This window comes from Melospiza melodia, chromosome 6, assembly GCF_035770615.1.
Source record: "Melospiza melodia melodia isolate bMelMel2 chromosome 6, bMelMel2.pri, whole genome shotgun sequence".
NCBI classification, from domain to species: domain Eukaryota; kingdom Metazoa; phylum Chordata; class Aves; order Passeriformes; family Passerellidae; genus Melospiza; species Melospiza melodia.
In genome coordinates this window covers 47,009,532-47,026,611 of record NC_086199.1, presented here as the reverse complement: position 1 = coordinate 47,026,611, position 17,080 = coordinate 47,009,532, and the positions used below count along the sequence as shown (strand labels likewise).

The window sequence follows — 17,080 nt, the reverse complement described above, 5'->3', positions numbered from 1 at the left end:
AATTCTGGCTATTATTAGAAGATCTTATAGGCACAGATGACTTAAAGAAGGCAGATCACCTGCTGTAGATGAGCTGTGCTATTTTAATTTACTTTTAACCCAACACACTAAATTAATTGGGCCTAAAAAGCTGCCAGCAATAAAAGCACTATTATCAAGTCATGTGTCCTACTAGTAGCAAAACAAAGAGAATAAATCCTTACCCTTCCTAAAGCAACCTTTCAAAGGTTGGTCACTAGGCCCACACACTCTGCTTGGTGTTTAGGGTGGGCTTTTTAGTCAGGTTTTACTGTTCTGAGTTGTGCTTCAGGAAATTTTGAAAAAAGTTAATAGGTATATGAGTCTTCATGTTAAATGAAATGAGTTAATTGCAAATTACAATTTTTGCAGTCTCTTTAGTGCCAGCTGTTTTTAATATTATATTCACTTTTATTTTACATCCTTAAAAACTGAAAGTATTTGCTTTTTCCCCCTTGTATGCATTAACATATATAGACATGGTTTTCAAATTCTGAAATGGAAGAAGTAATTTTAAAAAAGTCAATAATCACTTCCAGGAAAACTTTTTGTGGATTTAACTTAGACTCTGATTTTGTGTTGGATATGTTTCCTTTGTATTTAATTCCACAGAATTTATTATAATGTTAATAATTTTATGGACTGTGCTCTGAGAAAGTGAGGCAAGTTTTGCAGTGCTAGAGAAAGTGTCTTTTAATTGCTGCCATAACTAGAAAAGTCAGATAAGCTTCTTAGCATGTAAGAACTATTTGCAAATCCAAAATGAAAGCTGCAAATTTCAAATGTAAATTAATAAGTTGGTATGAGATTAACAACATCTGTTAAACACAATTCCCTGTCTTTTCTTTCAGATTATCTAATTGATTTAACTGAATTTTAATTAATCAGGGTCATCTTGGTATTTCATAACTCTTACTGAAGTGTCTCTTCTCTGAAGTGAACTCTTACTTTGAATGTGCTTGATAGGTTCAGTAGCATGCTTCATTTGTAAAAGATGAGAGCAATCTGAATGCATTTATGATGGGGGTGTGTGTTCAGTGAAGGGAATTGTCAGGAAAGACCTTTTGTCACTCCTAATTTCTTGTGTGAATATGCATGTATTAAGACATGTGTCCTGCAGGATGCATTGTACTGCAGCCTCTCATGAACCTGTTGCAAATTAAATCTTTTTCCACCAAAGGTCAGAGATTGGTGGATGTTCCATGTTTTTATGAAAGGAGACACAGTGTATATTTTAAAAAGTGACAAAATAAAGGTTGAAATGTAGTTGCATCTAGTTATGAAACAGAGTGATAAGAATTATGTTCTATATGAGCAATTCTGTAACTTAATGAAGTTATAGAACGTTAATGAAATGCATTATGCATGCAAAAAAAAATCTTCCAGTTATGTATTTCAATATATTCCAATATTGAAATCTTAGTCAGGTGCAAAGATGAACATAGAAGAGTTACTTAGTTCTGTACATTTTGCTTAATTGTGTTTATTGAAAGGATATAATTTTCTCTTTAAATAATAAGCTTTGAAAAAGCACGGGTAACTTTTTTTTTCAGGTATTTAACCTTTAGAGTTTTTAAGTACTTAAGTTATAATCTCAACTTTTTCCCTGTAATTTATGAAAACTGTAAAATTACAGATTTTTTAAATAGCTTTGTACACCTCCACACCATTGAGCTGCCTACGTGGGCCTAATCTTCAAGTAGCTGTATTGAGTTTGGTACAAAGGTTGCTGAAGGAGGTGAAAAAAAAGCGGTCTTTTTAACAAGCTTTCCATTGTATCCTGCTCCTTCCTCCACGCAGCCTTTGTCACATGCTGCCTCTCAGTAGTCACTTAAAGCTACCAGGAAACTGCACTGCAGTTCAAACACGAAAAAAATGCTCAGCTCTTCAGGACTGAGAGCTCTAAGGATGTGCAGAGGAGTTCTCAGGTGAGCAGTAGCTGTACAGCCACGAGCTGCCAAAATCAGTGTGACTTTCATACATAGCTATGGGCAACAAAATCACATCTCACTTTGTTTGTGGGAGCAAATAAATGTGTGAGAACAAAACCTGGCTGTTCCAGGGCAAACTGGCAGCTGGGGTTAAGGAGCATCCTCTGTTCTTCTGGGCATCCTAACTCATCAGTTCTTCTGGGTCTCACATCAGCATCCCCTGTGCCTCTTCCTCAGCCTTGTCTGTAACCTCAGATGTGAAGTCATCCCGATCTGTGTCTCACCCAAACGTGTTTAGGAGAGAAATGGATCGTAGCTCTGCTTCTAGACTGTGTTACTTTGCTTTGATTTTGGTACTAGTTGACTTTATGGGGCAAAGGAATCAATTTTAAAGCTTCCATTTTAAAAAGCTTGGGAGTTACATTGGAGTTTCACAGTGAAAAGTAGACCAGTTAAATAAGGAAATTTCAAGATACTGGTCTTAGGATTCTGAGCTTGCTTCGTCATGTGAAGCTTTAGAATAGTCTAAGTTTTTATCTTGGTCCAGATGGAGCTACAATCTATGTGATGGAACATAAACACAGTGTGTTTTCTGTATTTGAAGGAATTGCTGTTCCTTATTTTCTTCCAAGTCATTCCCACATAACAAAAGTAGTGTTGCTCATACTGAATAGACGATACCAACATCTCTGGTTGAGAAAAACTGAAGATTTATATGGCTGAGGCTCCTTAGGATAGCTTGTTTGTTCAGTAAACATTTGTAACCATCTGGTGTGCTGTGTTTTTCAGTAATGAAATGACTGTGAAAAAAATATAAACTTTAAAGTAGTGAAATTAATAATTAGGAGAAATAAATATTTTAATGAGATACTTGATTGGTGTTGTCAGTAGTAATGCCAGAGGTTATGATCCCTTTCAGGCTTCAGATGCTTGAAACCCTATAGGGAGTGTTTTGAAAGTAGTAGTAAAATGCATGCACCTTTTCTGCAGAAGTTTTTCAAGACTTAAAAATATAACTTAAGCATTCAAATAACCCTGTGAAAGGGAAAAGAATATCCCCTGCAAAAAATATCTTCTGGCACAAATTCCATTTTTTATTCAGTTTTACTGCAGCACTTTTCCCATAGAAATACTGTAAGCCTTAGCCAGGTCATTATCCTGAGTACCTTCTGCCTACCTGCAATTCTCCACTGAAGTTTTGCTAGCATCAGGTTTTCAGCTGAATATAATCAACCTTACTGGAATTGAATGATAGGACCAAGGGCTTGGCAGTTGTTATAAACTAGGTCTGTCTCTGTAAATGAAATCTGGGGATAGGGTTGGAGGGGAGGGAGGAGGATTAGGGGTGTTTTTTCAGATCAAACTGGGAATATATAGAGCAGTATTGGTTGACTGAAAATGCAGTGACCAAAATAAGTGACTTCGTTTTCTGTCAGGAGATCAGTGCCTAAGTGTTGTTCAGGGCAAGGCCTCAAGCAGCACAGCATACGTGATGTGTACCTCATTAGCTGGCCAAAAGCTGGTGTTATGATTTGGCTTCTATAGAAGCTACTTCTTTTTGATGCTAAGATTTGTGCTGGATTAAATGGGGGATAGTTACTGGGCTGCTCTTTATGAGGCTAGCACTGATCCAGCCTTGCTTACAGCATTGAGTTAACAATTAATAGGGACTAGCTGCCAAACTCTCCTCATGTAAAATAAGGAGCAAATGAAAGATCAATTCTTTTCTTAACAGTACAAAAATTATCATCTGAGTTTGTATTTCACAGAATGAGGGATAGCAAAATTTTTCTTTATGTTTCTAGTGGCCAAAACCTGAAGGCCTCTGAGAGTTTGCTTTATTTAGAGTCTTTCTAGATTGGCATAATATTGAGCATGCAATTAAATTGTGCATACTCACTTAAAAACCAGAAAAGCTTCTCATATTCTAGCTCCATCTTTCCTTCCTGACCTATCAGAAAGCTGTGAGTAGTTCAGCTCTCTCTTGGCTCTACAGCTGTAGTACAGCCCTCTTTTCTGGCTTTGAGCCACGTAGAGATTTGCCTCTGTAACAGGAATCCCCAGCATCCCCTTGGAAAGAAGACTTTCCAAGGCAGAAGTGCTAAAAAAAAAGGGCAGCATCTAATTAAACCATATATTATTTACCTTTTTTGCCTACATGAGGAATTTCTACACTCATGTTATAATTGTTCCCATGCTCATGCTAGCTGCCAGAGGAATATTATGTAGGAAAAGAAGGAATAAATGAAATTGTTGTAGAAAAACAAGTCTGTTGGGCTTTTTCTGCTAAGTGTATATATGTCTACTATTGCAGATGAAAAGATCCCTGAACAAGCAAGGACTGTGTAACAAAGTTCTAGCTGGAAAATATATAGTCTAGAAAACTACTCTGTGGAAAAGAGAGGAAGGAATGAAAAAAATTTCAGTAACTCAATTTAGTGATCCAATTAATGATGTCAGCCACATGTTATTCATGCTGGGTAAGCATTTCCATGCAGCAGCAGCAAGTGCCATCAAAACTAGCATATCACAGAACTGGACTCTGGCATAGTAGCAGAGTATGAATTAACTTTTCCAAATTTTAAGGTGGTTCATACCAATAACATAAGAGCAAATCTGCTGTGAGATTACTTTGTTGTGATTCACTTTCTTCAAGCAGAAGCAGCATGATATTAAGGAATCCATTTGAAATGACACAGGGAAATATAGAGTAAGAGAGAGCAAAAGGGAAGAATTTTCTTTTCAATTGAGGCATTATGTCATAAAATAATTGCATTCTGTTTTTTTATATGTATCACTTAAATTTGGGCTAAAATTGAATGTCAGTATGTGTTATTTGCATTATCATAAATTTCTTTGGTAACAGTGATTCATTTCGCCACACATAGTGACTCCAGTGTAGATGAAAGAACCATTTCTCTTTGGCAACTCTAATAATTATGCAGTGGGGTCCATACTTACAGGCAGCCTATCCCTGCTTAGGAAATTTATCACTGAAGCCATCCAGAACAATTACAAAGTGTATGTCTTTATATATTATTCTATATTACCCATTGCTGTGTCTAACTGCTGCAGATTTTTGTCTAATAAATGTCCATTTAGGAAGAACTATAAAGGAGACATTACAAAGTGTATGTCTTTATATATTATTCTATATTACCCATTGCTGTGTCTAACTGCTGCAGATTTTTGTCTAATAAATGTCCATTTAGGAAGAACTATGACGGAGACTCTCTGGAAACCTTGCAGGTAGCACAACAGACGTGTGGCATTGCTCTGCTCTGAACAAGGCACTGTCAAGGCCCAGTGCCCACTGTGTTCTCTGTTGGCACACAGCAGCCTTTTTATTGAGAGGCGGAGTTCTTTCTGCACATACTTATTTAAAGACTTATGGTATCTTCTGAGGCAACAGAAGCTTACCTGTGTATAAAGTAAATTGTTCTGTTGAGCAGAGAAACAGTACAGTGAAAGAAACTAGCTACACTAGTGGACTTTGGTTTTGCTCTGTGTTGAATTAACTTTTACAAGGATTGTGTGTGCCATTGCTCTGTATTGAATCAGGAGGTGTATAATACTGAGTTTTTCTTCCATGTAAACTTAGGAAAGCTACTTTATTTCTAGGTATCTCAGAAACAACTCTTAAAGAGACAAATCATTGTCACAGCTGCTTTGTTCTAACTGACCCTGGAATGGTTGGGGTCTCTTTTGCCACATTTGTTTGTTGTTCTATGTCACAGACATATTTTATGAAAAATCCTTTCACTAGGATTTTTTCTCCTGAGAAGCTGGGAAGCTTCAGCTTCTCCATGTTTTGCTACTTTGGAATGTGATTTGGAGAATTGTTTACCCAGCATGTGAATTGTTTTTACTTGATGACCCATGACAGCCAGCTGTGTCGAGGCCGTGAGCAATCACAAGACTTTATTATTCATTCCTTTCTAGCTTCTGGTGTATGCTTTCTCTTTCTTTAGTATAGTTCTAATATATAATTTTCTTTTAATATAATACAATATCATAAAATAATAAATCAGCTTTCAGAAACATGGAGTCAAGATTCTCATCTCTTCCGTCATCCTGGGGACCCTCAAACACCACCACAGTTCTACAGTATTTTTTCACAAAGGTTACCCAACAGGTCAAAGGATTAAGAACATTAATTTATTTCCATAATGGTGAAGGGGAAATTTTGTAGCTTTGAAAGGAAAATGTAAATAATTTACAGAATGGGATAGTTTTAGCCTCTGTATTTTAGTTCATTACATTGTTTTTTTAATAACTTCAAACCTTTTAGCACAGCATTTTTGTTTAGTTGAGGAGTGGCTTATTAAGTGGATTCATAATTAGCCATCTTTCTTTGTCATGGTCCAATATGCTAGAGCTTATTATGTTATTTTGTTATTTTTCTTTTGGCTATTTCAGGTATGAATACAAGCAAGAGCGAGACAGTGAAAGAGCACCCATTAAAACCCTCTAGAAGATCTATGCCATGCCTTGCCCAGAGCCAAACACATCCTCAGAGCCTGAGCAAGCATTCATCATTTCTGCAGCCAAACCGTGTGCAGCCACAGCTCCAGCCCCAGCCTTTGAGTGCAGGGACGTCAGGAGCTGCAGTGGATGTCGTGTCAGAACGAGGTAGGACGTTTTTCCCTTTCAGGAGTTTGCTCCAGCTCTGATAAACTGATTTATTTAGATATCTATGTTTGTTGAAGAAATGTTTTTGCAGAAAACACCTACACATATTACATTAACAGGTTCTTAAGTGAATCTTTATAATGTTTGAAGTGAGTTTTAAACTAATTTTTATTTCTGTCAATGATGACATTATTTCCTTCTCACTGGTAATAAGACAAGAAAGTCTTGCTCATTTATGCTGGAGAAAAGTATGAAAGTTTTTGTAGTCTGTCCTAGAGGAGAAAGAAAGAATAAATATTAGGCTTCAGGCAAAAAATGTCTTCATATATGAACATGTAGAAGGAGATGCATTCATTCACAAACAGTAGAATCAGGGAAGAGCTGTATGGAAAGAATGAAAATGAATGGAGAAAATCCTTCCAAATTTTAGCTCGTGTGGGATAATGAACTACTTTTATTTTAGGATTTCTAATTTAACAGATACACATGCCTTGTCGGAGGAACTAGTATAGTTGGAATCCCAGTCACTGTGTGTCACCTGTTACCAACTCTTGCCATCCTCTATTGCCAGATGTGTGTGAAGCTTTGTAGAATAAATTAACTCATCTGGTAGTAGCTTTTGATAAGTCTGTCTTTATTGTTGATGGACACTAGGCATTAATTATTGTTCTTGTGAGTTATTTTATTGAGTTAAACTTCTCTTAGTATTAGGAAGTCTTCATTAAAGTGATCTTACTCTTTTTTCTATTGATAGAAAGTGCTCTTCAAAATTTCAGTCCAAAGTGTTTTATTTGAGTTACTGACGACTTTGAAAAGTGTTTTTTACAGTAAAGATTTTTTACTTAGAAAATACATGTCAATGCTGATACAGTTATTGCATTTATTTCAGCTAAAGTGGTGGAGACTTTGGAAAGCAACTTGCTTAAACTGTCTAATACAGAATATGGTGATCCGTTTTCAGGTAAGTTGTTGTCTGAACTGAAACAATGAAAAATTACTGATTCTTTGATTAATCTCACAGTATTTAAGTGTGGAAAGGCCATACTTACCCTGAACTTCCATTTTTTTTTGAAAGGGGAGACTAAGTGTGATTAAAGAAATGTGTCTGTCATAAATTTCCTGATACTGTCTCACCTTTTAGACTAAAAGCAGGGACTGAAGACAGAGAAGTGTCATATATTGAATATATCCTTTTCCTATAACAATTCTTCATAAAATAATAATTTTGAACAAATGTACTTGAAATTCCTTTAAAGTTGCTATTATTCACTTATTTTTCCTATATAGTCATGTCATTCACTATTATTGTGGCTGTAGTTCTTTTGTTGGGCTTTTTTTGATATTTTGTGTATTTGCTTTGGACATTTACATACAAAAAGTGTTAAAATTTGGGAAGCAAAAAAAAGGTAATGGAGAAAATAGCCATATTTGTAATGCTTTTCTACCATTTTGATATTGTAATTAAGTCAGAGTAAGTAGGGAAAAAGTTATTCTTAGAATTATCTTGTAACTGCAAATTGAATCTGTAAATACACACATGGGTAGTAATTTACAAGTTCCAGGATGAGGTAGTTGCCATCTATTTTACCCATACAGACACAAAGATATTTCTGCACCTTGCACAACTACTAGGAAAGATATTTTTACTCACAGTTGATGAACATCAAACTAGAAATCAGATATTCATGCTGAATGAAAGATATCAAGATATCTGCTTTCAGAAAGCTAGGTCTGCTCACCTCTCACATTATTTAGCATTGAATTTTCTTGATCCCTAAAATATATGATAGATAAGAGGGCTCCTCAAGGTTTCCTGGGTAGCTAACTACTGGAAATAGTGAAATTGATATTTCTTCAAAACCAGATATTCCAAAATCATGGCGCAGAACAAGAATTTGGCATGAAGATTATATAAGAAAATCAAGTCTTAGTAAGGTTCCAGTTAAAGCTGCTGCCCTTTCCTGGGGCAATTGGTTGGCAAGCATGGATACTAGGAGATTTTACTGTTATAATTTCCTTCTTTTCTTTTTTTTTTTAATACCCTGCTCTATTTGTAATATCTTGCTCTATTTTATTATGTATGCGAATTGCTTACACATACACTTGCTGATATTATTGTGTATTTATATATGTCAGCAGTAATTCTTTCTCACAATAAATGTTGCTGGTTTTCAGTCCCATTACTTAGTTTTAACCTGAAAAGATACATGGAGGGCTCAGCAACTCAGGAGAAGATAGATTGATTCCTTTTAGTTCAAAATTGTGTTAAATTTTGGTGCGCATGTTTCTTCTCTTCTGGCTACAGCTATGCTCGTGGAAGAAAAAGTATTTAAATAGTTGCCCTTTACTAACTTGATTGATGAATTTGCTCATGTTGAGTCAATCCCAAATGACATGAGTGAAATCTGTTAAGTTATTCACAGTTATAGAAGTTACAGAAATGTAACTGATTAGGTTAGTCAGTTATAAACAAGCAAGAAAACAGTATTAAAAACATTACTGCCAGAGGTCAGTAATAAGAATTGCCTTATTTTTATATTAGCACTATCTGTTAGATTCATGAAGAGAAATAAGGGACAGTTAAAAGGTGCATGTAACAAAATGGCCTGTATACCTTCAAAATACAGTTTGTTGATCCTTAATTATTGTGTTTATGTGGGTAAGAATTTGTCTCCAAGTCTAAAATTTTCAGTTTAATCCTGAGTCTGGATGTAGGTAGGGAGGGGATGTAAAAAATAAACCTGAAAAAGGAATATTGCAGCTTCAGCTTTGATCCCCAGATAGGTTAAAACAATGCTTTTGTAGGTACTCTGGCAGTTTCATGGAGTTTGAAAAGAAGGCTGTTTAATGGGTATCATCATCTTAGTGAATATTTTCAAACTGCTTCTCTGAGAACATGAAAGAAAGCGGAATTAAGTGAATGTGGTGAATTTTTAATTAGGCAGTGTTGTAGAAATGTAGGCCCAATGGCTTTCTCCTCTTCCTGAGCTGTTTGTAGACAAAATTATCTTGAGCGAAGATTAACCGGCATCAAATAAAGAACTTCAGTGGAAAGCTTCACTTTTATTTCAGTTGGCTATAGCTGAGGCTGTCAGACAAGCTTAGTTAATGATCTTAATAGATTTATGAAGTAAAAAGTCAATGTATTACACCTTTGTTAATTACACATAAATAAATGGGATAAACGGGATCAAGGACATTATGGATTTGTGTAATTTTTCCTCTGCCAGTTTTAGGTAGTCAGTAGTGTTTTTAGTTTGAGGAAGTGGTACATTCAATCCAAGTGATAAATATTGAGCTTCTCTAATGTATATCGTGAACTTTGAGGTTTCAGGCATAATGGAATGCCCCTCTTTCTGACTCACTCAATCCCCTCCCACTTCTGGTGGGAGACACAGAAGGTGGAGAGTACTGGGTTGAAATAAGAACAAAAGTAACATTCAGTAGCAAGTAAAACATCACAAACTAATTTATTCTTTTTTTAATTCTGTTTTTTTTTTCCCTTAGATTAATTATGAGGATTTGTGCATAATAACTCATCTTTCTTAGCAGGACATGAAAGCTTCCCTAGATAATTAACAATTTTGCTGTGACAGATACCTTGTATTCTGAATTTATCATGAATCCAATTACTACAGAGTTTATATATAAAAAACAGTGTATTTATATGCTATGCTGCAATACAGTGAACTGACAAATGAAAAGCTGAACCAAAATTAACAATCCAACAAAGAATCATAATAACTGAATGATAAAAACTGCTTTTCAATGCTCAATTATTGAGGTGTTTGTAAGTCAATTTTGTGATGTTATGATAAATTGAAATGGGCATAAATATATGTATAACCTGTGCAGTACATACCATGTTTATATAAAAAGAGGGACTGAAAGATCACAGAAGATATGATTCCAGGAAACCAGGTTCAGTTTCTGCTTCAAGAGAAATATGGTGTTTCCATTATGCCTTCTAGAATAATTTTATCCTAAGTTTGTGGTCAGTGCCTACGTAAATGAGGGTGTCACGTCTGCTGTGGTTGTGTAGTGAGGTGGCTGACAAGCTGCATGAGAACAGTTTGTCCTATACCCAGAGCTGTCACGCTCCCGTATTGGAGCTGGTTCATGCCTGGAGAGCTGGCAGTATGGATGAAGAAATTATGTAATCTCTTCAGTGCTCATGGGAGCATAATAAGGATTAGTCTTTGGACTTAATATGCAGTCCAAAATATTGATGTGCTTTAGGCATTTAATCTGTCTCTAGCAGTTTTATGCACCATTTTAACTCATCTAAAGAGCAATAATATATGACTGACTCCCTTTTAAAAAAATTAGAAATATTCTGTGTAACAGTTACCACTGTCTGAAAGTTCATAAAAAATTGTACATTGAGGAAGGTCTTTGTCTGTTGTGTGTAGGCACAGGGTGTGTGCTGATTGGGAGTGGGCTGTGGCTGATCCCCAGTTGTCTCCAGCTGTGCAGGACAGGTGAATGCTATTGAAGGTGAGGAGCCATGGAGTGCCCAGGGGTGCTGAGCAATCACACAGGGAGCACACAGGTGCAATGCATCAACATGAGGGGTATAAAAGGTTGGGCTGAAGAGCAACAAGCAGCAGATGCTTGAAGCTTCTTTTGGTGTAGGTTGTGGCTTCAGAGTTTTTCTGGTAGTTATGGTTTTTCATATCTAAATATACATACACAGATAGGTGAAAACCTTTCTATGTTATCTGTATAAGATAGTGTTCCAGGTGCACAGCAAAATAAAATAAGACCTAAATCTATCACAATGTCATTTATCTAGGTGTCTAGTGATGTTCTTCTTCATGATTTTCCTAGGATTTAAATTAGGACAAAAGGGGATTATTTACTTGACCAATAATCTCTTTCTTACTAAAGCTTTGCAAAGCCTATCCTCAAATGTGTAAAGGCTCAAAGGATTGAGTAGAGTTGTTGTATCAAAGTTCATGAAACAGAAACTATTTAGAAATATTTATATTAATTTTTCTTTCAATAACTATGCCACTTTTCAATTGAAAAACATTTGCTACCAGACACTACTGGGTGTATATAAAATATATCGCTGGATTGCAGGATACAGAGAAATCAGAACTGCTTTTTATGTCCTGTCATAAAATTGAAATGCAGTTTTGGCCCTTCAGAAAAGTATGATAGTAAGAAAGGTAGCCAAGGACCCAAAAAGATTCAAAATGTGAACTTAGTTATCTATTTCTAAACTAAATGCTTCTGCATTACTGTGTAAAGGATTTCCAGAAATGAAATTGTCTTCAATGTTTTATCATATAAGTGACCTTATAGGGCAAATCTTACTGTCATGTGTTAAGTGTTGCCAAATTATGTGTCAGGAAGTGTTATTAGTTTTTGTGATTGGTGGGGGTTTAAGTTTCTTTCCTTTTGCTCCTTTTTACTTATAAAATTGACTTCTAGAATTTTTTCCCATAAGTTGCTAGGATACATTAGCAACTGAGTACTTGGGAAAACCAAAGAAATGGCCAAGCCTCAGGGGAGGAGAGCATGTGTTTGCACTTGTCTTGTCCCAGAATTTCTCTCTGATGGGGGGAGATAGTGCAGGAGTTGGGCAGGTAAAGGACAGGGCTGGGGTGGCTGCTCAGGAGGCAATTGGCTGCTCCCGAGCCCAGCCCAGCCCTGCTTCTGCTGCCCTGGGGTGAGCCTCTGCTTGTGAGAACAGCCCCTGAACATGGTCTTTGAGATGTAAGACTTGGTAAAAAGATGGATGTTAAAATCTTTCTGCTGTTAGTTGGTACTCTGGAAACTCACACAGAGAGGTCATGTCAAGGGTCATGCAGGTTGTGTTTGCGTCAGTGAGACTCTTGTCGCTGAGAAGCTGTGGTGGGTCTGTGTGAGCAGTGCAGCTTCAGGGCTGGCTTCTCTGAGAAGCTGCTGGAAGCTTCACCTGTGTCTGATGGAGCCAATGGCAGCAGCTCCAAGGCAGGCCTGCTGCTTGGCAAGGCTGAACTCATCAGTGGCTGTGGAAGTGCCTTTGGAGTAACAGATTTGAGAAGGGAGAAAAAAATACACAAGAGCAACTTCAACTGGAACAGAGATTCTCTTGCAGCCCGTAGTGAAAACCATGGTGAGGCAGGCTGTGCCCCTGGAGCCTGTAGAGGTCCATGGTGGGGCAGGGACCAGCAGCTTTCAGCCTCAAGGGGCTTGTTCAGAGCTAAATAATATTCCCCTTTTTACTGTATTCATAGCATTACATTGTGGGAGAGTACTTTTATGTATAAAATAAGTCATCAACTGCTGAAAGATAGAATAGGAAGTATCTTTGAATTTTAGAAAACATTTCTTTATAAATTCACTTAATTTTAAAGGCTGTTTGGGGTTTTTGTTTTGCTAAAACAAATTTTGACTACATTTCAGGCAAAATAGCAGACGTCTCTAGGTGAAAGATTTTTTTTATAGAAGGGAGATGCTGCAATTTGAAATAGGTGTCCTTGAAAGCATAAAAATGTTTAGCAGGTGAAGTGCATTGAGCACAGAGGGAGAACTTATTCATTACTTCAAATTACTTAAATTTAAAAAGTTGCTTAAAAAGTTAAACATTCATAACTTCAAATTACTTAAATTTAAAAAGTTGCAAAAGTTTTGCAAATGTTTTTTGTTTTTTAGTACTAGGTGTACTCATAATGTCTAATCCTCTAAAACTTCCCTCATTGAAATAGACTTTTTGATATAAGTATAGTCTTTCTTTCAGCTTAAATGACCTAGTTTAGGTTTCATAGGCCTGCCTCTTCATTTTACTGGCTCCTAAAACTAAGAGCTCAAACCTAGGCATAAGTCAAATATGCAGAGTTGCTAAGTACTGTTTCCTACCTGAAGCCTTCTTTTAACTACATTCATTTTTGCTGAGCAGAGAGTAAGTAGTATATATAAACAATATAATATATATATAATAATATATAATATAAACATAAATTATATGTTTATAATTACATCATTGTTTAAAATAAACAAAACTCCTGAATGAGGCACATTGACAATAAAAATGAGCTGGTTTGTACATTAAAAAATCCCATCACAGATTTACCATGGTTAATATCAGTGTTAGAAATTATCAAGGGTACATTTTGTATAATCATTATGTAGTAACTAAATTGAGGAAAAAATAGCGCTCAGTAAATGTTCTGGTTTTAAATATTTTAATGTGTGAAATGTTTAGGGTGCGTGAGATAATTGTGGTTGTTTTTCTTAATTTCTATAGTACTTAGTGTAGAGAATTTAACTGAACAACTTAATGAAAAATACTTAAATGTTTCAGATGAACATTTATGAATTTAAAATCCATGAAATTCAAGATCGTGGTTCCCACAGCAACCTTGACTTTTTTCTTGGCTTCTATTTAGGGTTTCAAAATACTGAGCTAAATGCTGTTCCTAGTCCACCTGACTTTTCCCATGTTGATGTGAAAGCTGAGATGGCAACTTAGGATTTGTGGGTAAATTTTTTGTCTGAATATGTTTCTTTTTCCGATTTGGCCAAGATAAATTTGCGTGGCAATGATTATTCCGTCTTTTTAATCTTTAATATATTTTTTCAAATCTAGCCATTTCCTAACATGGATTAAAACTTTACAGTCCAGCACTGCACAGGCATTGACCTTCATTTTACTTCTTCTGGGTGTGTAGGGCAAGAATTGTCATGATTTTTGATGAACAATATGGGTGATCTCTGAGGGAGGTACTCAGTTTCCTGCAGCTCTGTTATGGTACTCAGCTAAGTTTTCGTAAAATCTTCAGCTGAGCAATTAAAACCAAATCCAGTGAGAAAGCGAACGTTTTCTCCATGAAGATCTCCTACCTCCTACCACCATCCTTGAACAAGGTACACCTATTAAAATGTGTTCTGAGGCACTTACTGCAATATCTGACTGCAAATTTTCAAATGGAATATCTGCATGTGTATAGGGGAACTGGCATTTCAGTTGTTTGTTTAGATTTAAAACATGAGATGTTCCTCTGGTCTGCAGGCTGTGCTGCCTGTTTGGTGAAACATCCTGAGCCTCAACAACTGTGACTCAAGCAGTTGAATATTCATATTACTTTGTTTTTTAGAACTACTGTAAAGGACATTATGGACTTTTTTATTTGAAGGCTAATAAAAAAATCATTTCTCTTGGCCTTCTACTAAAAATAGCAGTCACATCCAATTTAAGATGAACATTGTAACATTTCACGTATAAAGCTTTAACAGGAAAATAAGTGCATTATTAAAATGTGTACACATAAAATGAATATTCAACTGTGGCTGTAATAATGCTGTTTGTTTCTATCCATTATAATCTAAAATGAGCCCATTGTTTTCTTCTGATTTTCCTTCAGATGTAGGCAAGGAAAAAGATACATACACAGATGATTCAGAACATGGGAATTATGATGCTCGTACAGATCAGTCATTGCTTATTCAAAATAAGCTCACCAGGCAGAAAACAGAACCTCGAACTAAATCTTCTTTAAAGGTAATGGACACAAAATTCTATTAAATCGTATCAGCTGTCAGAATGTGCTTAAATATTTTTAAAATGTGATTTCTAAAGCAACATATGTTGCAGCCTAAGTAAATAGGGGTCTCATGGTAAGAAATTTAGGTGGCTCCCAAATTGTTGAAAATGATGAAACTTGTAAAATAATTTTAGTTAATGGTTTTAAATAACTTTTAATTATTTTTTAAATTAATCATAAGCAGTGTGTTAAGTCTTAAATCACTTTTAGTTAGCATTTAGCAAAATTGTCATGAGCTGCTATTATGGGAACACAACTGCATAAAATTACTAAAATTAGTTTTGTTAAACTGAAATTATTTTTGTTAAACTGAACTTGATATGCTTCAATGAAGAAAGGCTGGGAGAAGGAAGATGTATTGTTGAAATTGGATACAAGGAGTGCAGAATTTTTGGATCACAAGGTCATTTTGCAGAAACCAGAACATAAAGAAGAGACTAAGTATGTGAGCTGGAGGAAAGAGATATTAAAAATATGGGCAATTAGGATGTTCCAAGAGAACTAAATAAGCAATTGAGGATAGAATATTAATGAAAAAGAATGATGCAATTTAGAACTAATGAACACAAATTTCTTTGTTTGCTAAAAATGTATAAACAGGTTAAAAAGTTTTCTACAAATTTTTATTTGGAGGCTGGAATTTTGCCTTGCTTGCTAACATTAAGAAGACAGTGTTAGAGTATTTTATTCATCCTGATGATTTTGGAAGGTGTTAGTAACAATATTATAGTTTGAGTGACAGAATCAGTGAATGGAATTCTCTGTACTAAAATCAAGCAAAATTATATAAAATCAAAGATTCTTATGTGTTTTATTGACTCATCTAAGAGGTAGTAGCCTTCTTTCAATAAATTTATATTGCACAGAATTTAGGATATAGGATTCTGAACATGGAGTGGAATTCATGTTGTCTGGAAGGTCTCAGAAATTCTGAGAGTGTAGAAAAAGTATGGTCAGTCAAGTGTGATCTAGACAGAGTATAAGATCCTTCTTCTAAGCAGCATCAAAATGATATCTAGACCCATTAAAAGAGAGATAAAACTCACTTATGTGTAGGTGAGTGTAGGAGTGTTGTCAGAAACCTCAACTGGAAGGCAGTTGAGTTTTCAAGCACTGGAAAAGCCATCTCATCAGATAAATCTGGCATGCTATCTTGCTTAGTAATTGCATAATTATACTATTCATCACAATGCATTTTCTCCAGCACTTAATCCACTATAATGTCAAAGAATTATGATGGATTTTCTGTTCACAAAATGTATATTTTTTTAGTCATACTTTCAAGTAGGAGACCCTTAATTCTCCTTTCCATTAAGCCTAACTGCTTGCATATATATGACAAATGACTTAACCTCAAGAAGTTCTGAATAATTTCTTCATCACACTGTGGAAATAGTGAATTCTGCAGCACAGGGTTTTTTTTACTGTAACATCAGTAATCCTGTATTACAAATCTCTAGTAATGCTTGAATTACTGTAAGCTTCTCTGCTGTATTCACAGCACATGTGCTGTTCTCTTCAGGAGACCATTCCAGAGTTGTTTCATGGATGGTACCTATGGCACTTTGTGGTTTTGGCATTGAATTCATTTTTTTCAAGTCCTACAACAGCTCTAATGCTTGTAACACTCATCATCATTACTGCAGTATTCTGGAACACAGGTAGATGTGTCCTCTGAGGCTTCATTTCATAGCATGCTTTTAGAAAGATCTTCTATAATAGTAGCTATGTAATAAGTTTTAAATAGGCTTACAGGAAATTGTATTTACAGACTGGGAATCTGTGACATGAAAATGAAACTTCAGAGATTATATATTAAATCCATATGTCATATATGTAACCTTTTCTGGTTACATTTTAATCTAAACTGTTGCAATGAGAACTTCTTGTATCCAAAGATTTTCTTTGTCTGTTTCTGCAAAAGTGGCTGAACAAAGACAAATAATAATAGATGTTCTTGTTTGA

The 17,080-nt window shown here is 35.6% G+C and overlaps 1 protein-coding gene across 4 annotated transcripts in view; it reads left to right on the top strand.

Moving 5' to 3' along the window:
* Positions 1-17,080, top strand: part of ANO3 (anoctamin 3) — a 108,046-nt gene that overhangs the window by 33,105 nt on the left and 57,861 nt on the right. For all 4 annotated transcript variants that reach the window (XM_063160525.1, XM_063160528.1, XM_063160527.1 and 1 more), the window contains exons 2-4: positions 6,369-6,581; positions 7,471-7,542; positions 14,936-15,072. In XM_063160525.1, coding sequence (XP_063016595.1) covers positions 6,369-6,581; positions 7,471-7,542; positions 14,936-15,072 — 422 coding nt within the window. The remainder of the gene's footprint in view (positions 1-6,368; positions 6,582-7,470; positions 7,543-14,935; positions 15,073-17,080) is intronic.